The sequence below is a fragment of the Thunnus maccoyii genome, chromosome 23 (assembly GCF_910596095.1).
Source record: "Thunnus maccoyii chromosome 23, fThuMac1.1, whole genome shotgun sequence".
In the NCBI taxonomy this organism is placed as follows: domain Eukaryota; kingdom Metazoa; phylum Chordata; class Actinopteri; order Scombriformes; family Scombridae; genus Thunnus; species Thunnus maccoyii.
In genome coordinates, this window is record NC_056555.1 from 4,405,339 (window position 1) to 4,430,158 (window position 24,820).

The 24,820-nt window shown below is 41.2% G+C and overlaps 1 protein-coding gene across 4 annotated transcripts in view; it reads left to right on the plus strand.

The window, feature by feature from the left end:
• The window catches only part of sbf1 (SET binding factor 1), a 61,424-nt gene that overhangs the window by 12,150 nt on the left and 24,454 nt on the right, over nucleotides 1-24,820 (plus strand). For 2 of the 4 annotated variants that reach the window (XM_042403874.1, XM_042403878.1), the window contains exons 2-10: nucleotides 9,177-9,262; nucleotides 11,619-11,756; nucleotides 12,054-12,182; nucleotides 12,448-12,558; nucleotides 16,703-16,732; nucleotides 18,884-18,989; nucleotides 19,881-20,013; nucleotides 20,409-20,517; nucleotides 22,206-22,319. In XM_042403874.1, the coding sequence (XP_042259808.1) occupies nucleotides 9,177-9,262; nucleotides 11,619-11,756; nucleotides 12,054-12,182; nucleotides 12,448-12,558; nucleotides 16,703-16,732; nucleotides 18,884-18,989; nucleotides 19,881-20,013; nucleotides 20,409-20,517; nucleotides 22,206-22,319 (956 nt within the window). The remainder of the gene's footprint in view (nucleotides 1-9,176; nucleotides 9,263-11,618; nucleotides 11,757-12,053; nucleotides 12,183-12,447; nucleotides 12,559-16,702; nucleotides 16,733-18,883; nucleotides 18,990-19,880; nucleotides 20,014-20,408; nucleotides 20,518-22,205; nucleotides 22,320-24,820) is intronic. The other 2 variants (XM_042403875.1, XM_042403876.1) reach the window with 2 other exon arrangements.

A 24,820-nucleotide genomic window follows, 5' to 3' on the forward strand; every position in this document is an offset into this window, starting at 1 on the left:
AGCTGCAGTCTGGTTTAGCACCAAGAGCATGACACGCGCGCACACGCACACACACACACACACACAGAGCCACAAACACACACACACACTCAAAGAGAATGAGCTACGCACTCATTTCAACTCTGACTGCCATCATTCAGTGATCACATGACCAGTCGCTCTCCTTCCATCCTGTATCACAGTTTGTAGTCATCTGTGTGAGGAGTCATCGCCAGCTCTGACACACACACACACTCAACCGCACTATATGTGACCCACGTTTTCACCCTTGCTCCTGCATCTTCTTCCTCTTCTGGCCCGCTTCTCTCTTTTTCTCATTTGACGTTTTATGTAAGCTTTATTTGAGCAGGTTATGTTAGGATGTGTGCTTGTAAGACATGCCCTGCTTCACATTCAGACTGTGAGCGTCTGTTCTGGTTGATCATGGCTGGCACGAAGCTCTGTTTCAATGACTATTTATCTTTATAGCAGCTGAATAAAGCAGAGATTTCCTTTAAATATATTCCGTTTTCCTTTTTCACTCAACTAATATCTAAGAAAACATGAGAAACATTTGAAAATAGTCAAGTCAGAACTGGAACAGGACTGCAGTGTTACTTAACATGTTGGCTAACTAGCTTGCAGATATTAGCCAGTCAGTCTGGTCAGTTTATAACCCTCTGTCTGCTGTCTTATTTGCCAAAATATCTGAAGATATTTTATCACAGCCTCCACTTTTTTTGTTTGGTGAATGTCCATAATGTAACATTTATATTGTCCTCTGTGGAAAACAGTGGACTCATAGTCAAGTCAAGTCAGTTATTTATGCAGCCTGATATCACAAATCACAGTTTTGCCTCTAAGGGTTTTACAATCTGTACAACATTATCTTAAGAAATCAGCTTTTTTATTCATGGAAACCTTTGACTGTGCTTTAGTTATTATATTTATGTGTTAGGAGAACGAATGCGTGTTATTGCTTATTTACTGCTTCTTAACAAACAAGTGGTCTTTGCACTAACAAAACATTCTCAGCATTAACTGCAGTTTTAGTTTTAAGTTATTTAAGCTAGGCTAACTATGCTGGCTAACGCAGCCTCATTAAAGAACGAAAATAACGACACAGCGGCAAGATGCAAGGAATTGGAGGGGCAAAGTTCATATCCCTCTCAACATGGGACTACTTGACGCACGCCGGACCCATTCATGATAGCCGTCACTCTACTTCTCACTGTTAGACTACACAAAGAGGGTAATAAGAAGGGAATGTCCGTGGTAGTTCATTCTGAATAGCAGGATATTTATGTAGCATAAATTAAAAAGTAAAAGGAAAACTAATAGACTTTCATTTTCCGCTTTAAAATTCCTCTTGGTCAACTTGTAGCCCGTTTTGAAATAGTCAGGCACAACTATTGTCTAAGAAGCTAAATGACTTTGGTTGGCAAAGCAGGAAACATGGAGGGCTGGTTTGGCTGCTGCTTAGAGAGAGTTCAGTGGATGAAAAGCCTGTTCACAGTCTGCACATTGACACAGTCACTTTGGATTCTCACTGTAGGAATTGAATGCACTGATTGTGAGTTGTTGATTGTGTTGCTCACACTGCGAACACACAGCCGCTGTTACACTTCTTCCAATCCACAGGGTGGACAAAATAACAGAAACACCAGTTTAGTATTTGAGAGTTGCTTTCAGTCAGCGTGACTTGTGACCAAGTGTTTGGCAAACTTTATGTTGTTATGATTTCGGAGCCATGTATGAGTTTCTATAACGCATGTTTGGACTTGTGTTCATTCGTGTTGCTGCTGCGGGTTAAAACAGGCCGATGCACCGAGGTAAACCTTCACCTTAAGTCAACGGTCATATCCTGAGTTTGAGATTCAAGGCTTTATGTTGAAGGAGGAAATCATCTAAATCAGGAAGAGGATGCGAAGACAATGTGGCGCCATAAAATATGGACTGGGGTGTATAAGATGAAGCATCAATGTAGAGATAATGATCAATATTTGGCACAGGAGGAAAAGTCTTCCATTCACTAAGTGGGCGCCTACACCAAAAAAAAAGTCTTGTGTTAAAACAGGTCAGAGACGTTGAATCAGCAGTAGAAATATGGCATTTACATGGCAAAGTAATCTATCACGACTGCACAGTTGCATGTATGTGACCGGCCACAGCAGCACCTTACCAGATGATGTTGTGTTGTGATCTGGCAAAAGTTGAACCAGGTTCAACTTTTTAGCTGGATGACCCTGTGTGTTTTTTTGTTTTGTTTTGCCGGAGCCCTCTGCGTCGGCACTCCCGCCGTGCTGCCGGACCGGCCTCGTTCAAAAGAGCGACGAGCGTGCCTGAAGTCGGCGCGAACGTGGCCGAAAACCTGCTGTTACACAACAACCCCGGCTGATATCTGGCTGTCACATCCCCGCAAGGCCACTCCATTCGTTTCAAATTCCTCTCACTCTGCAGACTGATAGAGAATCTTTGGAAACAGCTGTCTTACATCAGCAGCAGCTTTGTTACGCAGTCATGCATACAGACTGCTCACTGCTACCTGAACAGCAGCACTCTTTGCTGAGCCCTAACTTTTTCCACCTGCTGCACACACACACACACACACACACACACACACACACACACACACACACACACACACACACACACACACACTGTGGACTTTTGCCAAGTCTGTTTGTGGATTTAACCAGACCCCCATGACTGTGGCTCAAAATATAATTACTTGACTCGTTTTAATTTGAAGAGGTGCATAATTTATCTTACACTTTTGGCATATTTGATCAAAATCAGTACGTTCAACAGCAGCAGATGGTGTAAGCAAATTAAATGTTTGATAATGATTTTTGTGCAGCCTTGTGGGCTCATATTTGAGTGAGAGAGTTTAAAATGAGATACTAGGTTTGTTGAATAAAACATGAACGGACATGTCACAACTTGCACTCTCCCACCCAAAAACAAACTAAGGAATCATACAGTTTAAACTGGAATTGTAGTCTGACAGCACGATTGGATACAATACTGATCTGTGTCACCGCTTTGTAAATGCAGGTCATTTGTGCAGATCTGTTTCTTAGATGTACACGCAGCCCGCTGGAGCTTCGCCAATCCTAGAGTTACTCAACTGGATCAGGCTGGAAAGCAGTGGGTGTGACAGGGATGAGACCCGCATCAAATCTTTTCAACTTATCAGCCTGTCATAAGAGATAATGACTAACTTGATACAAAACAGGATGCAGTTACCAATGTAATCACATTTTGCGCAGTTACATTATGATGATGTGATACAGTCTCATTTGCAGTACAGATATCTGTCCCGTCATCGTCCTCTTCAAACAGCTGACCTGTCGCCTCAGCTTCTGTGCACAACGGGCCGGGCGGTTGTGCAATTGTTCAGGTGCAGGTGGGCAGATTCCTCACTTAGTGTAACGCAGGTTATCTCTTTCAACGGGATGTTGCGGAATCATATGCAAATAATGAAGCAGTAAACGTTTTCATCACAGCCTTGTCATTGCATTATCATCAGTCATGCATTAGTTGTACACTTAATTGCACTCAGTACCACCTTTGGGTGTGATTCTTTTATTCACAGACTGTACCAGGCACAGAGCTGTCACTGTATGCTCACATGTTTTTATCATGAATAAACAGATGTAATAGAACTTACTTTGTATTATAATTGAAATAGCATCACTCAGACTTGATCCCTGTCTCCTGTTTTTGTCTGCACAGCATGTTAGCAGAAAGAACTGGTTGAAATATTGAAAGTCAAGTCGAATTAAAGTGACAGACAGCAGTCGGGAGTTTGAGTGGGAGTGAGATCAGCTGGGAGGCCCGGGCTCTGGGCTCTGGGCTCTGGGCTCTGGGCTCTGGGCTCTAGGCTCTGGCTGCTTTTCCTCTCTGAAACACAGGACCAATCATATGTCTTCTCGCAGTTTTGCAGCATCGATGTAGTCGTCATCAGGGTTTGTCGTAGAACCTGCTGCGTCTGCTAGCTCACCGCTCTGCCAACGAGCTGCAGATCTACCAAGTGACATGCAACAGTGTTTACGCAGGAGCTGGAAAAAATTAGATTTAATAACGGGCAGTTTGATCCAAACAGTCTGAATAGCCAAAGACACATTCCAGCTACGCTAATAAATCCCATCGAGCATGACAGTCTATATCTGAAGAGTTGAACTCTTGTGCTAACTAGAAAGCTAGTTAGATCTGCCTGTTTTTAATTTGTATTCTTGAGATCAGTGCAGTAATGGCAACATTTCAGTGCATATATGTCAACAACTAATGAAGTTGGCAGCATGTAATAATACAGATCAAGCTGTAATCAATGTTAGAACAGGCAAAACGACTTTGATTTGTGTTTAGTGTGCAGGGTTGTTGACTGAACTAGCTGAAATTTTCATACAGATCTCAACAGTATCACATGATGGGTTGAATCTTTCAGCCATTCTTTCCTGTAGGAACTGAAGAGACCTCTGACATGTCTGACATTTACCTTAAAAAGGTCATATTATGCCCTTTTATCAGTTGAATATTTTCATTTTCATGGTCTATCAAAAAAGAAGAAATGGAAATCTCTCTTCCTGTCCCCTTTAAGACAGAAGCTCTGAGATGACCCCTGTGCTCACATTAACCTACTTAGTTTCACCTAGTTATCTATGTGTTACATCACTGCTTCGGATGTGGAGCTTTTGTCACAAGTAATGGCATTTGAATTCAAGACTTTTATCAAGGGAGTTGTTTTTTTGACTTAAATATATCCCATACAACTTGTTCTTGAGATAGCCTCTTCATTTTTCATGAAATGATTCTTTTATGGGGAATCCTGACTTGCATGGTAACAACTTATATTTATCACCTGACCAAATTATCTCAACTTTTACCCAAAGAGATGTGAGAGATTATGTAAGTCAGCGTTTCAGAGACTTATTTCAAAATGAACTTCTGTAGCTCCTGTAGAAACACTGTTCAAAGGCTGTTTAGTGTTCAAGGTAAACATTTGCATCATAGTTTCTGTTTTTTGTATCACCCCCGGATCCCAGAGGACGTGCCAGTCTGGGTGCAAGCAGGTGATATGGAGGTACTGGTGCAGCTCACTGCCAGGACTGATGGGGTTACAGCTTTCTGCTCTGTTCCTTGTGCTTTCCTGCCTGCTGCGGTTCTCTGCAGAAAGTATTACAACAGCATAAAAATGCTTTCACTTTTGGTGGTCTGGATTAGGCTTTTAATAGGCCATGAATAGATGGTTACAGGTTTTTAATTTGATACGTGTTTTTACGAACCCAACTAGTTTAAAATTCGACAACACACTCCAAAATAGCATTAGGAATATTCTCAGACCGCTGTCAGAGGTGACGCCGCCGGTAAAGATTTCAAGTGTGCTCTTCAAAGTCATCTATGATAGATCAACGACCATGTGAGACATTGTGGGAGCGGTCGTGACTACTCAAAACAAGAAGTACAGATTATACTTCTATGGAAGTAAAGCAGAACTATGTACAATCAACAGGTTGCAATCAATGAAGTGATTCTTCTTGGTTGCAAACTTGCTGCTTTGCTTGAACGTCTATGTCAAATCTCAGTTAGATTTTAGATTCTGGCCGCTGAAGCATAGATGCTTTAGTAAACAACACAGTAAACATGGCTTCTATTTTTTTGGATACATATACATAATATACTGTATAGTCTAACAGCAAGTGGGCTGATATTGAGCTATGATAGAACCGCTATATTGAGGAGGTCTAGTTTTGGGTTAGAAATGAAAGAAGAGGGCTTATAAGCAACAGACTGAAAGCCATGTATAACCTGGCGTATTATGGAAAACGCTAAGAAAAGCTTGTCTCTATTCATGTGTCCTAGCAGTTCATTAATGGGAGCTGATGTAGCTGCTTAGCTAACAAACAGTGAAAAAGGAGCAGTTTGAACGGTTCTTGGAAAGGTTGAGTTGCACAAACAGCCTCATTTATCATTGTATTTATCATTTCCAACCCAAAGAGTACAAATGGAAAGATCTTTGTATTTCTCTGTAATTTCCCTTTTATATAACTAAATATTTAGAAGCTGTGTAGCAGTTGAGATGTCCAGTGGCTGTAATTAGTTTTTAGTGTGGAACAGTAAGTCACTGTCTCGCCCTGCGCCTTCTCATTTCTCAGAGTAATTGGTGGCTTTGTGAAGTCAACTAGAAGCCTTTAAGTCTTGTTTACATTCCATAGATTCCTTTTATTTACATTCACATATTCTTGACATCATTGTATAGAGTCAAAATTATAGTCATGTGATGACGGGACACGTCTTGCGTCCAGCATACGTCTCTATAAACCAGCCCACAGCAAGGAACCAACTGGGTTTAGTCTGACGGAAAGAAGAAAAAAACAAACAATGAGAGTGTAAGAGTTTGTGTGTTTGTGTGTTTGTGTGTTTGTGTGTGTGAGTGTGTGTGAAACAGAGAGAGCGGTGTGTGGTTGTTAGGCGTGCGTGTCATTTTAAACTCATTTTCTGGCTCATTCATACACTCCTCCTTCAGCTGCAGGATGTCCTGCTTTAACTGGCTGAGTAATAGCTACCCTGCCTCACTATTGGCTGATATCTGTTACACTCAGTGTGTGTGTGTGTGCGTGCGTGTGTATCCTTTGTTCATTGCACGTGTATGTGCGTCTGACACACCTACAGTTCGTCATCCACTGACAACATAACGCTACGAGGCCATACCTTTTTTAAAATCAGCGTCTCTGAGGAGAATGTTTGAAGGTGACGTAAAGTCCCAGCATGCATCAGCTCCGGTACACTGTACTGTGGATGATTCATGACAGCGTAAGAAGGGGTTTGGCCAACTCACATGCTGCACTCATAACAAAATATATCAGTCCTTTTTACCAGCAGACTGATTATTTCTGCCTCTTCTATTTATTATTATGTGACAATTTGTTAAACACTGCAGCTCTGTTTAAATAATGTGGTGTAAATATAGTTAATTTTTATGTTGACATCATTGCATCGCATATAACACCACTGATGAATGAAAATCTTTGATTGTCCACACTCTGCAACCACACACACACACACACACACACACACACACACACACACACACTCAGCTGTGGTATGTGCAGAGTCTCACAGACAGAAACAATGTGGACATTTGAGTTCTTTTATTCTCTAACATTGGTGCTCTATTTGAACACACACACACCCACATTTTTTTGTCTACCAGTTTAGGTGCCACTCAATATGGGTGACCTGCGACAGGGCTGCCCCGTTAAAAATGTTTCCTGTTTTTTAAAAAAAAACATTGTAACTAATACACAGCTCACCTGTCACCAGATGTATTCTGTGCCCTGTCCAATTATTCACATAGTTCAGTCTGTTTTTAGACAATCATTTCTTCCTTTTTCAAACTGCAGCACGTCAGAGCAGCGTCAGTCCTTGTGATCCTCACAGTCTGCAGGATCAGACGGTTCATTTCTGCCTCCGCCGCTGCTCGACACTTAAGGATAGTGTGTAACATTAGAACAGGCAGCGTGACATGAAAAACATTTAGAGGAAAACATTGAGCAGCATTTACCTAGAGGAGCATTAATCCCTTGTTTTACAGCTGTTACCAGAGACATATGTTTGGCTCACTTAGTTAATAAGTCTCTAATGTTTTGAAGGCTCCTGCTTAGGATATTTGATTTCAGGTAGTTGTGCAAATTTGCTTTTGTCACGTGGAGTAACACCCACTTGTCATTGGAAGCAGCTGAGGGAGAAGTGTTTGTTTTGATGATCTACCTCCTAATGCAGAATCTTACTTTGCCCCTAATGCACCAAAACGTACTCATGTGGAACAGCACATTTTAGACCACCAATGTTTAGTCTCTATTATCTCATGTTTCTTTCAAAAAATTCCCAAGAGTGGAAGCCAGAACACTTCTGAATAGGTCAAACTTCAAGAATAAGGAGCAGTCATATTGAAACGAAAAGGAAATGAACTTCTGGTCTTAAAGACTTGATCTCAGAGCAACAGTCCCATGAGCATTCACATATGGCTCTTTTCGCAAGGGAGAGGGGATGACTTTAGTATTTCCCGGTGTATTTTGGGAGCTGGCCTACTTTCTGTTTGTGTATTGTGTCTGTGATTCCCCTCAGTAAAGCCCACAGGCTCTGTTGTTTACTCTTGAGACTGAAATAAGTGCAAATCGTTTCAGGTTCAGGTCGAAACACTGTCGAAAACATCTACGGGATAATATTTCATCCTGTGCCGTTTTTATGCTGGATTTTTTTTTTCCTCCTTTGTATCGGGAGGATAAAGTGTATTCTCTGTGTGAATGAATGCTGCCATTAAGCAGCCTGACTGGAACTAAACTGAAAGACGGGCTTGTGGTGGTTACATAAGTTGGCCTTTGTGGTGGCATTGTGCCGCTGTGATGAGCCAGGCCCCGGCCAACAGTGGAAACGGCCTCATTAACCAGTAGGGCCCTATGATTTCCACGTTGCGGAAAACACGGACGGGCAATAAAAATGGAATTAACTGTAAAAGGCGGAATATTGTGGATTTAAATAAAATGTGGAAGCAGTTTATAAAAATCAAGGGTTTTCCCTACTTAGGTGCAGCACCTAAGTGTTTTTTTTCAACAGCTCCTTAGAATTTTAACACGTCAACGTTTACTGAGAAGATAAACATATCTATATATCTATTTCTCCTTTTTTTTTTTAAAGTAACTAGTTATTTTTAAAAGGAACCGCTGAGCCACTGAAGATGAGATATTATTTGTCATCATCAGCTTCAGATGTTACAGCGCTATACTAGCTGTGTAGTTTCTTCACAGGTTAAAAGACGCACCTTCACATGATGATGGTTATGTGTTGCATCGTCAGTACAGCGTCTGGTGTCGCAAAATCCTGCAAGACCAAAGTGCATGCAGCAGTCACGTTCTCCATGGAAAATAAAAGCGAAATGACATCATCTTTCTAAGCCTTTATACCAGTCTGTCAGCTTGCAGAATGATGTTTAACATGAAGCGGCAAGACTGAAGCTCCTTTCAATGTGATTATTGAAATTAGAGTTTATTTATGTGCAAATATACAAGTGATAAAAGACAGAAAAAAGGAGATAATGAAATTAGTTTTGCCGATTAAATACTAAAGAAGTCGACTGACCTCTGTATGTGTCTCTCTCTTGCCCTGTGTGTGTGTGTGTGTGTGTGTCTCTGCAGTGGAGGGTGAAGGTCAAGGTCGCATTCTCCAGCGGTTTCCTGAGAAAGACTGGGAGGACAGCCCGTTCCCACAAGGCGTAGAGCTGGTAAGTCAACACTTAAAGACATGTTCCTGTATGGCACAGTAGTTAGAACAGGACACGTAACCCTGTCAGGGTCAGGGGCGTTACTGACTCGGTCACATGCAGGGTTTTTTTTCCCCTACCGTTAGAAGACTCAGACGCAGCACCTAAGTGTTTTTTTTTTTAAACTGAACAAACAGAAGCAAACTCTGCTGAGAGTCTCTACTGTGTTTTGGTGTCATGTCTGGTCATGCTGCTTCTGTTCTCTGCTCTCTGGGTCATGCACATGTACACGCACACACACACTGAGGTGGACATAGTGAATCAGATGAAGTGAAAGTTTGGCAAATTCTTGTAAACTCCGCTATTTGCTGAGACGGCAGCCTCTTACCGAACCAGCACCTCCTCTGTAGCAGTGGGACCTGCAGGCAGTGAATCACAGCCAGCAGTCAGCAGCAGAGGGAGCAGGAATGATACTGACTCATGACTTTTTTCTTAGGAAATAGTAATTCAAAAAAACCCAAGTCTTAAGAAATGAAAAAGAAACAGTAAGAGTACTGACTAAGAGTATTAATAAGATAACATACCCGTCCATACAGCTGGGTAGCAGCTGTAACCTGACTATGAGAGGATGAGCAACTCACTATGATTCAATTTTATTTTGAACTTATTTGGCACAGTGTGATTTGTCACTAAAATATGAAGGGTTACTTCAGCTTACATATCTGTTTCACTCCTTCATGCTAATGTCTGACTATACGGTGAAAAACTACAGCCTGTGTTCTTTTTTTAATAGATATTATCATGATAATAGACCAAAATATGTGACAATGCATAGTTTCTAGTCAAATAACATCAAATTTTCTTTGGGGAGGACCCCCAGCCCTCCAGAAACCTAGGTGAAACCTTGGCCACATGTAGTAGGGATTGTTGCATTCATATTAGGATCTTGTCATGTCAGCATTGCGGCTGTCTAGTAATTCCATACCACCGTTTCTGCTCCCCGTTCAAATGCTGCACGAGGGAACAGAAGCATCTTTTGTGTTTAATTTCTAAATGTTCAATTATTTGAAAACGAGGCTATCAGACATGACATCGAGGGGGGGTTGGAAGCTCAGATATCCTGCAGTCCTGTCATTTCAATCCAGCTTTCTATGTCCATGGTGAAACTCGGTCTTCTGTGTTTGTTGTAGGTTCTGTATTCACCCCTGAGACCCAAATTATTTTTAGATATAAGAAAACAAACATATTTTTACTGAACCAGTGAATGAAAAACATTTGATTTGGGCTCAATTTAACCCTGAAATGAAACTTGAGTTGTGAATCACAAGGCTGAATTTGTCCGTGTACTGTGAAGTGTCTGGAAGAACGAACCAGAGTCTGTTTTTGGTCAGTTCAGTGCATTAAATATCTGACATATAATTGTGTATCTTCACATCGATGCAAAAATCTGACATCAGCCGTCAGCTGTATTTGGCTAATAGAAGATTTGTTTACTTTAAAGAAATAGTTTGACAGTTTGGGAATTAGTCTTATTCTTGCCAAGAGTTAGATGAGAAAATCAATGCTGCTTTCATTCCTGAGAGTGGTGTCAATCTTCTCATCTTACCCTTGGCAAGAGAGTAAACTAGCTTATTTCCCAAATTGTTAAACTATTCCTAAAGAAACAGAGCAGGATGGACTCGAGCCTGCTGAGTCAGCATGGATTCACATAGTGATCGGCTGGTTAAAAGCGTTATCTGAATATCTGAATTAGACATGAAAATAAAGACAGAAAGAAAAGACATGAAATAGCTTCATAAAGAGTTTGTGTGTAGATTGACTGAAGATAAAAGCAAGCAGTAAAAGGTATGTGTAATATGTTTACATATGCCAGTCATACACTGACTTTAGATGAAGTCATTCAGTCAGTACATACCACATCATAATAAATGACATATCTTAACATAAAACCCTGCTAATATTGACCTTGTATTGTTTGCTCACCTCACTCACAGTATTGATCGTTGCATTTACATTTCATGTTTTGCAAGTAAATATTTGAAAATTACATACTGCAACTTTTTTCAAACCCGCTACAATGTGATTAGAAATAAAAGTACAAAATGCAATTTCTCATCTATTCACATCATTCAGTCAGAGCTGTGTTGTCGTTGTTGTCATATTATTAAAACGGATGGAAAGTTTTCAGGACAGGTTTTGATGCCAAACCCCTGGCTGAGTCATCCTGAGGTGCTGGAAGAGCACGTGTATGTCTGATATGTCGCAAAGCTTAGTATGAACCCTCATTTTTCTCTTTGTTCCTTCCTTCCCGTCACCATCTGATACCTACCCACTTCCTCCTCCTCCTCCTCCTCCTCCTCCTCCTCCTCCTCTCTAGTTCTGTCAGCCCAGCGGTTGGCAGCTGGTTCCTGAGCGGCAGCCTGCCTCCTTCTTCGTAGCGGTTTTGACTGACATCAGCTCGGACCGTCACTACTGTGCCTGCTTCACCTTCTGGGAGGGTCTGGACAACCCGCAGGTGAGGCAGCTGTTCACTTTCTCCTATCAGTTGGAGTTAGTGGTGCAGCAGCAATGACATGATCCCTCTCTGGTTGCTCACAAAGGATACGAGGCTGAGCTCTCTTTAAATTATGGACCACATGACACATAGGGGCCCTAAAATACCTTTTTGCTGTACACAATCTTTACAAAAGAAATGACTATAAAACCGAATACAACATCCACAGCTGCTAATTCAATGATTCCTTTTGAATAGCACAATGTATAATGTATGTCTGATGTAACTGCAGTAATGTCTGTCCGTCTCTGTGGTCAGCGGCAGAAGGCGGAGGCCAGCGAGGTGGACGAGGTAGATGAGGAGCTCGCCGTCGTCCAACAGGCTCAGGTCTTCGCCCCCAAGAGCCTGGTGCTGGTGTCCCGGCTGGACTACACCGAGGTGTTCAGGGTACGACACACAACCACAGCTCCTAATGTTTAACCATTTCTGTGTCTCCGTTGTGGTAAAAGACAGCAGCGTGTGCTCAGGCTTGTTTGCAATAACAGATATTGTTTTATCTCATCGTCTATCTTTTCTGAATGAACAGATGGGAGAAACACAATACTGGACACAACCATATTATTATTTAACTGTGTAGCTCTTTCATTTTTGTGTAATGCTATATTTTTGGTTGACCTCTGACCTCCATGTCCCTCCCTCCTCGATTGAACAGAACTGTCTGGGTTTGATCTACACCGTCCATGTAGATGGCCTGTCTGTCCCCTTGGAAACGGTGATTGGAAATCTCCTCACATGTGTCATCCCCATCGCTGGAGGCTCCCAGGTAACTGCTGACCGTTTGTGTCTTTGTCACGCAGACGCCTGACTATCCCACAAAAGTCAAAGATCATGATTTGAGCTAAAGATAAACTGACACTATTCTTCAGTCTGTTTCTTATAGCTCTTTGTCTTTGCTGTGCGGTACACACTCCTCGCTCAACAGTGCAGCTTATCCAGACTGTTAGCATCTTAGAGAAGTAGAGCTTGGCGCAGCCTGCTAGCACAGCACCATGTTCAACGCTGTCCGCTCATTTCAGTAAAGCCGCCTCTGTGTTAGCTCGGTACGACAGAAATACATCACCTGTGACGGAAGCGCTGCCCTTCATGTGTGTGTGTACTGTATGTGTGTAAAAGACTATGATTATTCATATGCAGAAGTGCCTGCTGCTCGCATGCACATTTCTTTGTGCATGCATAATTTGATAATTTATGGATTACTATCTACAGACAGTCATGTGGTTGGAAATAACACAAATCTTCATAGAGCTGGTTTTACCGCCCTGACGGCCAGTGTCATGTACAGCTCTGTCAAACATCCTTTAAACATTCACTGCACACTTTATCATTGACATTTTAGCTTTATTTGATTCATCATTGATCATTTTCATTGTTATGGACTTAACGTACTGGTAGAGGTTAGTGACAAAGCTCTGTGAAATGCAGCTGATACAGATTGTTAGCAGACAGTTTTAAACCACATCATTATATTTTGCAAGCAATGTTTGCCACGGCAGAAAACCAAATAACACAAACAAACGTGTGTTTTCTTTCTGTTGATACATGAAATAACTCAGTGAGTTACAGTAACAGTTTCTCCTCCAGTGTTTTTCCTTCATGCTGCAGACATTATTAAATAGATAACAAACTTCCACTGAAGTGAGTCAACAGTATGCAGCAAACTCCATCAGATAAGAAAAGGTTCTTGTTTTTGTTTTTGGCATCTTGTTGCAATTATGCATATGCATGTGCACGTGAACATGCACATGCAGTGTTGTGTGTTACTTGGTAGTGCATTTATTTTAAACAATTTCTTATTTTTTCTTGTCGTTTCTGCCATTTTTCATCATTTTCTTTCTCATTTTTTCATCTATTTTGTAAGAATCGTGTGTTTTTTTTTCTCACCTCAGAAAATAGTGACTTCTCTGTTTTGTTTTTTTTTAATCAGTTTTTTGTGCAACTAAACTAAACCAAACTAATAACACGTATTCATACCCATGGTGCACATTCAAATATAAGTGTCTTATTTTCTCTGAATCAGTTGAACCCTCCCAATGTGGTTTCCAGATGTTGTAACCCATGTGTTTGATTTCTGTGCACCCTACTGTACACTGGTTCCTCTGTGTTACAGATAAATGAGTCCCCACTTTGTAGTTTAGACAAGGTTCCTCAGGTGCTGGCCTGTGACTGGCTGCTGGCCTGTCTCCAGGTAACTTTCTCGTTCTGCAAGCTTCACCAATCAACAACCCGCTCAATGTTATTGATTCTGTTAATCAAAAAAAAAGGCCAGAGTTGTTTTCTTTTCTTTAAGGAATGTCTTCCCTTCTTGCAGTCATTTCAAGTCATGCGTGATTAATGGCGCTTCAACTATTTTTGACCTGCTTTTTTTTTTTTTGTGTGTGTGTGTGTGTGTGTTTTGTGATTAAACTGTTTCCACAGGATCATGTTAATCATTTCAAACATTCCTTTTTTTTTTTTTTTTTTTACTTCCTTTGCATTTGTCATGATTTTAATTTATTGCAACTATTAATAACCATTTTAGAACACTTATTATTTTCAAGTCATTTCCTCCTCTAAAACACAAACACGATGGAGCCCGTTGCTGTGCGGGTCGTAGTTCAGTTGCCGGGTGACCATATGGGACGGCAGATGGCTTCCTACCAGGAACGCACCGTCTGAATGAGAGAATCAGATCTAATCAGTATTAACACACATACAGACCCAAACAGCAAAGCTAATGCAGCGCTCTCCTAACACACTAACACACACGTGAAAACAAACACTCATGGGTGCACAGGTAACCTAAAGCCTCCAACCTGTTATTTTCCATTTAACTCATACATTCTGACTAGAATCTGATCAGTGGTTTCATTATAGAGCTGCATAATACCCATGATGCTCTATGATGTGAAGTATAAGACACAAACACACCCAATTTATCTCATTTCAAAAAAACACCCCATGTATATGTACACAGCTCGTTAAGGCCCTTAGAAATGATTTGTATGGCCTGCTCCAGCCGAGCACAAACAGTTTTATTTTGTAGAGGTGTAGGAGGACAGACCACTTAGACAGAGTAACACACACTTACACACATTCCTCTGACTGTTTAATCATACAAGAGCTTCCATTCAGTGAGATCATCCTCACAAAATATCTGTCATTATCACAGAGTCTGTGTGTTCACAGCAACCTCAAAAACACACAACACACCAACTCCTGCGACATGACAGCCGTCAGACATAGTGTCACACACCAGACCAGTCTTAGCACGCTCGAACCCTGAATTAGTTTCTCTCAAACGACCTGACAACATTAATCCATAAAACCCCGACGTCTCACAATATGTTGTTGAGTTTTTTTTTAGTTTACTTGTATTGTCTGCGCTGTGGCAGGCTGTCATGAACGAGGACGCAATGACTTAACTGCTGTCTGAGGACCTGCAATCTAACCTCAGGCTATCACACAAACTACGTGCGTTTATCTAAGAAAATGAGCAGTCACAGTTCCAGGGAAGCACTGCCGAGCAGCTTGGGAAACAACTGATATTTTACAAGTCTTAACTAGGAAGTTACAACACTGCAGTAATTTATCTGAGTAGTTTACACAACCCAAATGCGAAGTGAACTCCAGGCTGTTGGCCTGATGTGAGAAATGCTGACTTTCAAAAGAAGAGTGGGCCTGTGGTCAGGTTCTCTGCTTAAGACCCTCTGAGAACAACACATCTGTACATGACCCTGACCTCTGACCCTCCCTATGTGTGTGTGTGAGTGTGTGTGTGGGTGTGGGTGATAGTGCCAGATTTCCCCACATAGGGAATTAATCATTTTTCATATGAAAATGATAAAGAATTCCCCTGGTAGCCATCCATTATCAATTGAGTTGTTACAGGAAGGAGTTAATTGTTCTCTAAAATCCCTGTGAAAGAGGGAATTCCAGTCCCAGTTACCGGACTCTGTTTGTCTCACTGCCAAGTGCTCCGATCCCATTTAAGAGTCAAACATTAGGTAAGAACCTTGAGGCTCGATTGAGAGAAAACCCACTCAGTTGTTCTGCTGGAGGTCAGTGTCCCATGATGGAGAAACAGGTCTGTTCTTAATGAAGCACGTAGCCTGTCCACTTCAGTTTTTCCTTTCACCTCTTTTTTTTTTTCAAGATTATTTTTTGGCTTTTTTCCTTTATTTGACAATCAGTAGAGAGAGACGGGAAACACAGGGAGAGAGGGGGGGGGGGGTATGATATGCAACAGGGGTCCTGCAGCCAGGAGTGGAACTGTGGACATTGTGATTATGTGGTATGCACCTTAACCATCAGGCCACCAGGACACTCCTTCCCCTCACCTCTTATCAGTGGATTGTGTCAGTGAGTTTGAGGTTAGAGGGTGATTTCAGGTCTGCTTTCAGTTTTAGTACCTGTTACGGTTGAAAACAGTCACATGGTGTTGGAAAATTCCCTCATCTAATCAGTATCTGCTGCAGTGTAAATTCCATGCAAGTGAAAATTGCACACTATGAGGCTGTTCCTGACTCCAAATACAATAACTGAACAAATAATGATTCATATTGATAGATGAATTGATCAATATTTGTATTGCTGTTGTTCTGTGTGTTTATTTTGAGTGCAATGACATAATGGATCATTTAGTGCTGCCAAATGCCAAATGATGGCTCTACTTTGTTTTGCACATTTATTTTTCATATTTTCACACAGCCCTCTTCATCTTGCAGTTCATGTTTATCATGTTATTGTTTGTGCAGCTTACTTGTTTTGCCATGCTGATACATTACTGTCATATTGTTGTCAAGTTTGGGCATTCTGTGACCACACTCCTGTTGTTTCTAACCTGTGTCTTATCCTGCGGGGTGCTTGTGTTTGTGTGTGTGTGTGTGTGCGTGTGTGCGCGCGTGTGTCTCCGCTGGGTGCTTGTGTAGCCGGGCCAGGAGGAGAGAGAGGAGAGTTTGGTACGCCTGCCTGACTTCATTCTCCCCACGCCACCAATCAGCGCTTAGCTTTCTCAGCTTCCTTTTCTCCACCCATTTCCCTCAACTAAGGAGAACCAATCAAAACGCTTTGATACAGTCAATACGTGACCAACAACTGATCATTCATGTCACATGAAGTACCATAATGCACCTCTAATATAAGCATGAGCCTCTCAGCTTCTCCATATAGTCATGATTGACTTTAGGACTGATTGTCGGTTTATCTCCTTGATGTAACTGCTGTATTTCTGTAGAGGAACTGAGAGAGAAACTACACAAAGTAGTACAATTTACATTCCACAGTACACTTTCAGATGAGAGTACTGTGAACAGCATCAGTTACGATGCATTCCAGATGCTCATACACAGCTGTAAGTAAAAGTGGTAACCCCATCTACTTCAGTCATCTCTATAACTGCGCTGCAAAACATGTATTTTTTTACATTATAAAAAGTACAATGTTTTAAGCCCAAATTGACTTTTCATCCCAGAATGAGCTCTGATAGCTCTGTACGTGATGAAGAAACAGTTTGGGTTTGAAACATAGTGGCTACACAGTAGACAGAGCGTTCTATTGTGTAGCCAGTCCTTGGGTTTGTTTGTTTGTGTGTGTTTAGCACACTGATTATTCCAATTACACCATGGCTCCTCGCCTGTGATCAAAACATCAGTATTGACTTTGTGTTGGCACTAATTTGTCAACCATTGGGTTACTTTACCACTCAACAAGCAGCAAAGTCTGCTGCATGAGAGCCATGCGGTTATCAGTAAAATAATGCACTCAGCATTCTATGCATATCATTATTAGCCCCTTTTTTTATTTAATCAGAGATAGACAGCAAACTGAATTGAACACACCTGATGGTCAGTTGTTGTATCACAGCATTGAATTGCTAACAGCTCGGCTGCTGACGCTAACGCTGCTGCTGCTGCTGCTGCTGCTGCTGTAGAGAGCATGAGATAATGCTGCACCTGCTCCCTCTTAGCTAGCGCAGCACGTACACACACACACACACACACACAGCCATACTGCCTGGATGATTTTAAACACTTTCAAATGAAGCTTTTTCTTACACACATGACAGATCTAATCCAACTGGTTTGTCTATGTTTAAAGGCCCTCGGCAAGACATAACTACTGTCGCTGAAACAAACATGCTAATTTGTTTCCTCTAATCATCAGGACTTCTGATCACCTGGATTATCTGGATTGTTAATGAGTCTCAAATACTTAAATACATAAATCAGAAATCATGTCCTCAAGGTACGCTGTGTTCAATAGTCATATAATCTCACCTCAAACAGCTTCATCTTGTGCTGCAATGCTAAGTCGTACTGTATAATTGTGCTGGTACGGTATTGATTTCTATTTTTGCAGTCTAAACCATCTCTGTCTCCACTCCCGCATACGCTTGTTATCCAAACCACACACACACACACACATCAATATTTATCGGCTTTGTCTTCTGTCTGGAGGCACAGTAGATTTACAGTTTCTACAAAGTCAATCTGGTTATCTGCTGATGGAGAGACATAATGAACCTTATCTCTGTAAGATATCTCCGATGCAGTACGCAGGCTGTCGGAAGCTTCAGCCTTTTTTTTCACCCATCGCAAGTCACATCGGATAAGAGTCTCTACTGTGTTAAATTTATCCCAGGACACGCTTCACGGCCCTAAACGAATCATCTATACACATTCACCCCCGATCAGTCCCCTTTCCACTTGTGCTCACATCAGACCGCGGTGGAAAATCGCCTGCGCATGACACCTGCCATGTCGCCGGTGATTTCTCTCCCCCATAAAGGCTCATTGATACGGCGGCGCTGGTGTTGTTTTGCAGCGAGGTCGTTGGCATGGAGCCCTGCCCGGCTCCATTCTCTTTCTAATCAGCTGGAATGGCTTGTGTCTTATTTGTCGTGTACCTGCTAAGCTTCTGGGATTTCTTCATTTCTCTGTGGCTGACTCACGCTGCTCTCCGGACACGCACAACTGTGATTAAACCACACTGTCAAACCCCGTCTTTCTGAGAAACCACATTTGTTTTTTGTTTTGTTTTTTTTCTCACCTCCCTTTTTTGAATCCCTCCTTTTTTTTTTTTTCTCCTCCCTTCTCTTTCTTTATTTGTAGCGGACAATAACATTAGGCGCTGGCGATCGGCAAGTTATCCAGACACCCATCAACGACTCGCTACCTGTCAGCGGCAGCAGTGTGGCTCAGCTCTTCAGACAGCTTGGTACGGACTATTAGAATATGGGATTAATACTACACCTGTCCTGTCTCTAAATAGTGTTTTCCACATGTTATTGAGTATGGGGGGTTTGTTTATTATGATGAATTCTAGCAATTCTGCATCTAAAATGGACAGGACTGCATTTAATATAGCGCCTTTCTAGTCTTCTGACCAATCAAAGTGCTTTTATAATACATGTCAACATTCACCCACATTCATACACTGATGACAGAGGCTGCCATGCTCATCAGGATGTAATCTTAATGCACATTCACACACTGCTACTGCCCAGTAGACAGATCACTCCCTATTCACTCCCTATTTACCAAATAGTGCACTATATCTACTGTCTGCCAATTTATTGGATTGTCTGAATTCCTAGTGTGAATTTTTGCTCTCTATAGTACCCTCAGAGATGCTAACAATTGGAAAAAAAATATGATAATAAATAAGTAATAATATATCTTCTGAAATATAATTGATTGTTTATTATATATGCTGTAGGGGGTAGTGAATGAGTGAACAAGGGAGGGATTTTGGACACAGCCCAAGTCTGTCAAAAACAGTCTTTCCACACAGCAAATATGCAACTTTTAGATTACAAAAGGAGCTACAATCATGTGACAGTGTAATATTATGAAGAATAGCCTTGCCAGTCTGCTTGAATGTTTCAGAATGTGGAAATGATCACATTTATGTTTCATATGTTTTTAGAAGTACTAACACTATGTAGAAACCCCAGTTACTTTGCCTAACCAGTAATAGATGAATTCTAGCAAAACCCTTAATATGTTGTTTGTGTGTTTTTACAATTAGTGAGATTATTATTGTAGAATATGATATATTGGATTCCTAGTGACGTCCCGTCTGTGCTCTCTTCTTCTTCTTCTTCAGGTATAATCAACGTGCTGTATCTGTTCTGTGCTGCTCTGACGGAACATAAGATCCTGTTCCTGTCCAGCAGCTACCAGCGATTAACGGACGCCTGCCGGGGGCTGCTGGCCATCATGTTCCCCCTCAAATACAGGTGTGTTCCCACTTCTCAGTCTCTTACTGCCGTGTCTGCAGAGCTGTGAAAACACATTCAATCCCATATCTAACGTCATAAGATCCCAGACAGATGTTTACTTGCAGCCTGGAAATGTGCAGTTTATTTATATTATTGTTTTAGTTCCACATTTAGCATTTTATTGTTTGAGTAAAGAGATCCAGAAAAACTTTGACCCTGCTCATTGGTGTTGATGCATTACATAATATGACATAACAGCAAGATGTAACATACAGTCAACAACTGTATACAAAACACAAACACACTGCAAATATACTTTAATATTTAGATAAGCTTTACAGAGCAGGAAAACAGATCCGCTGTAGCTGACGCCGTCTGATGTGCTGAATCTCTTCCTGTTTATGTCTTCCCAGCTTCACATATGTCCCCATCCTGCCGGGAAAACTCCTGGAGGTCCTGAGCACTCCCACTCCCTTCATCATCGGCGTCAACTCCTTCTTCCGCTCTGAGACACAAGAACTGGTGGGTTGGCATCAATACAACATGAGAGACCAATGTAGCCACATCATGATAGCACAAAGTGAAGCGTTTTGGTCCTGTAGATAAAGCAGGGAGCAGAAGCAGGGAGTCTCCAACTAGTAGGAGGCTTTTATTATGAAGCAGCTATAGAAAATGTCATGTGTTTGAGTCAGTGGAGCTTTAATAGCATTGTTGTTCTTCAATAAGAACAAGATAATGACTTATTTGGTGCTGTTAGGATCAGTTTTAAATATCCCAGGGAGGACAGTTCAAGCAGAAACAGACACAGTGACATGTCAGATGAAGAGCTGTAGACGACAGGCTCTCACTGCAGTTTGAGCAAATCAGCACTCCTCCATGAACTTTTTTTTTTTTTACCTTGCTGTTCTGTGGAAAAACACTCCCACCTTACCAGCATCGCTGGCAGGGTGGAAGCGGTTGCTCACGGCTCAACACAGGGCAAGTATCCTCACCACAATTCCAGAAACAGCCAGTAAATGTTGTATTGTTCAACGATAATGCCAGCTTTTTTTTTCACGGTTCGTCTTGAAAAAACGTGCTAACGAAGGCTAAACTCGTCCATCATCGACCACGGATTTCTTACGAACAGCCTACGACGAGATGACCGGCAATGTGTTCTGAATTAGAAAAGTAAACCGCTCTGGAACAGAAAGCAGCGGCCTGAAGCAGCAGAAAATGTCGGGAAGAAAAATGCCAGCTCAACACACACACACACACACACACACACACCACACTCCATCAACAATAAACAAACAAGCAGTATCATTAAAACACCCAGCATGCACTGGGTCAAATCGAAACGAAATGAAACATCTGCTGCCAGTTTCCAGCAGAGGGAAAGAAATGTGTTACATGTGATATAATAGAATCAGTATTAAAGGTTGAATATATCGTTCTGCTGTTTAATAAACTTTCTCTCAAAAAAAAAAAAAAAAAATCAGAAGGAGGAGATTTCCCAGCAAAGAAGCTATTATATACTTGTGGTTGATCTCTCTACTTGTGGCTGGCTTTGATTACAATGTGGAGTATGTTTCATGTAAACTCTCACTGACCCATTAAGCAATGGTTCATCTATCTTTTAATAAAGTGCCGTTCTCTACCTGCCTACATCTTTAGATTAATTATGCCAACATACATGACAATTATCAGCGTCTAGATCTCACGATCAAAGAAAATAATTTGCCGCTATCTTATTAAATCCTGATGAGAGTGTGTGTGTGTGTGTGTGTGTGTGTGTGTCTGACCACGTGCTGCTGCAGGCCGCTCACCGTGCCGCCCTGATGGAGCCATTGTGTCACATAACAACGAGACGCTGTGTTTTGTACCGTAGTTCTCAATGTATGAGCGGCTGGTCAGGGGTCAGATGTTGTTTTCTGGGCAGCTTTTCCTGCTGTCCGCGGTGAAATGTGAATGTCTATTATGTCGTTTTGATAGCCAACGTCCTGTAATGAGCAGCTGCTGACAAGAGATGACTCGTCTTTGTCCTTCTCTCGCCGTAATCAGCTCGTGTATCACTCTGTCGGTCTGTTATCAACATCCCCAGAGGCAAAAATGAAAAGTGTTTTTAATGGTGACTGATAAGGATTCTGTGTGTGTGTGTGTGTGTGTGTGTGTGTGTGTGTGTGTGTGTGTGTGTGTGTGTGTGTGTGTGTGTGTGTGTGTGTTTTCAGTTGGATGTGATCATCGCTGACCTGGACGGCGGTACAGTCACCATCCCGGAGTGCGTCCACATCTCCCTGCTGCCTGAACCGGTCCTCCAGCAGACCCAGACCGCGCTCTCCATGGTAAGAGCTGCCGCGTAAATACCAAACACACCCATAATACACACCAGTGAGTACTGGGAAAATCTCATTACCATCTAGTGGGTGGTTTCTATCAAGCAGTAAATTCCTCGGTGGTGCTTTATGGGTTGAGATTCTCGGAAGCTCTTCAAGGATTTTTCCCTCTTATTCATTGCATTATTTTTTTTTTTTCGTGTCATTTTGGTTTTAGTGTTGTTTGATTTTATGCTCTTTTTGTTTTGTTTTTGCAGGTGGTAGATATACTTTTTGTTTTGATTTAGCTTGGACTGCTATTTATTTAGTTTTTCATTATGAAACCAATATTACCAGAAATGTTGTAGAGCTGCAATAAATAGTCAATTAATCAATATGTCTAGGAGATCTTGGAGTCATGGAATGCTGTCAAAATAAAGGTTATAATTTAAAAAAAAGGTAAACAGTTGAGCGCTAAGAGAAACACTGCTCATAGCGGGAACAGACTTTGGCCTGTAGTTCTGTTGCCAGCTTTTTTTTTTTTTTTTTTGCATGTTTTCTGGGAAAAATTCCACTTTTCGATGCCTCAAATTTTTATGAAATTGTGTATTTCATCTGATTATAATGCAAGAAATCATTGTTTATAAGTTGATTTATAATCATAAGCTAACAAGTTATTTGTAAAAAAAGCATAAATCAAGCAGCTGATTACTCAATAGAGCAGCTTATCAGTCTGTATCAGTCTGATAACAATTCATCAATGGTTTTGATAAAACTTGTATGGTGCATGTCATGGCTCACTGGGAGCTTCATCATTAACTGAGGATGACGTGCTATATGCTTTTCAAGGGTTTTTTACAAAATGTTCTTTTTTTTATCTTGCACACCAAAAAAAAGGATAAAAGATTTAGTTTCATTTATTTTACACGTTGATCAGCCTATCAGGTAGTATTCCTGCACTGTGCTGTTGTGTTGACATCGTTTGCTTCAGATACTTCAAACAACACCGACTCTTATCAAACCTTTTTACCGCATCCTGCAGCTTCCGTCCCTTCCAGTATTCCAGTACCAGCCTGTTCTGAGAAGTGTTTTTTATACGTTTAGGCGTGTAAACAAATTTTCCAGCTTCCTTATTCTCTTATTGATACGAGCAGAGCACACTCATCTATCCGGTGCTGTTTACTCTGCACAGACAATGTCTCATTGTTTTGTTTACAAAGTGTCTCAGGTGTGTAGAGTATTTGCTTTTGCGGGAAATGACTCACAGTTTATGCTCATAATTTACTGGATATAGATAAAGAGCGTTTGTTATGATTGCAGTCACATGTAAAACAAAAATAGGAGTCAGTTACGATACACTGGGCTTGTCTGGAGCCTGCTCATATTTATTGAATGAATCAGATACAAACGTGCAGGCAGATATTGTTTATTTATGTTATTGTTTATTGCCATTGCTCGCTCACACTTACTCATTCAAGGCTTTTTCTTAGTTTATATTCCTCAAAGTAGCAGCTGTTTATCTTGATGACAGCTTTGCACACTATCGGTGATATTTTAACCAGCCACATGAGGTGGTTTCTGTTAACAGGTGTGTCTTGTCAAAAATTAATTAGTGGAATTTCCTTCATTACTTTAACACATGAAGGTCAATCAATCCAGAAAATTCCAAGAACTTTAAAAGTTCCTTCAAGTGACGTCGCAAAAACCATCAAACCATCAATATGAAAGATATTTTGGTTTGTTTGAACACTTTTTTGTTTACTACATGATTCCATATGTGTTATTTGATAGTTTTGATGTCTTCAATATTGTTGTAGAAATAAAGAAAAACCCTTAAATGAGTAGGTTTTAACAGTAGACAGTGCTGCTCACGTGCTGCACACTTGTAAACAGACCGCTAGACAGATTTTCTGTTTGTAAATTACTTTTTTTACAGCAGTATAAAGTATTTCCTCTTCTTGTGTTTGTTTATAACTTTTTATTAGCAGGAAGATACAGACCATGTTTATGATAGTCGCCGCACACTCAACTCATAAAAGTGTCCTCTACTGGTAAATCTGTTTTTGTTTGCTACTGTGATCGCAGTCACGTCTAAAAAGAAATCATTCACTTAATTTGATTATCGTATCTTCATAAAAAAAGACTAATGAGTTTATGGTGAAAGACTGACAAACACGGCACAAGTCAAGGGACAGTTTTCCCTCTGCTGGTCGCAGCAGGGGTTTTCTGGAGTCTTGAGTTGTAATGTCACTGAGGCAGAGGGCAGGATGTGTTTATTTGGGAGAGGCTGGAGTTGGCATCCACCCGCTCCGTCTCGACTCAGACATGCAAAGCGTGTGTTTAGATGCTGCGGAGAGCCCAAATTTTTTGGAGTGGGACATACTCTTCCCACGGACTCTGGCTGTATTTGGAATATTGTCATGTTAGAAATCCATTGTCCCTGTTTACTTCAAGAAAACAGAAGCTTAAGACGCAGTCTGTCTCTACGACGCATGATCTCATATGATGTGAGATATGATGAGAGAACACAA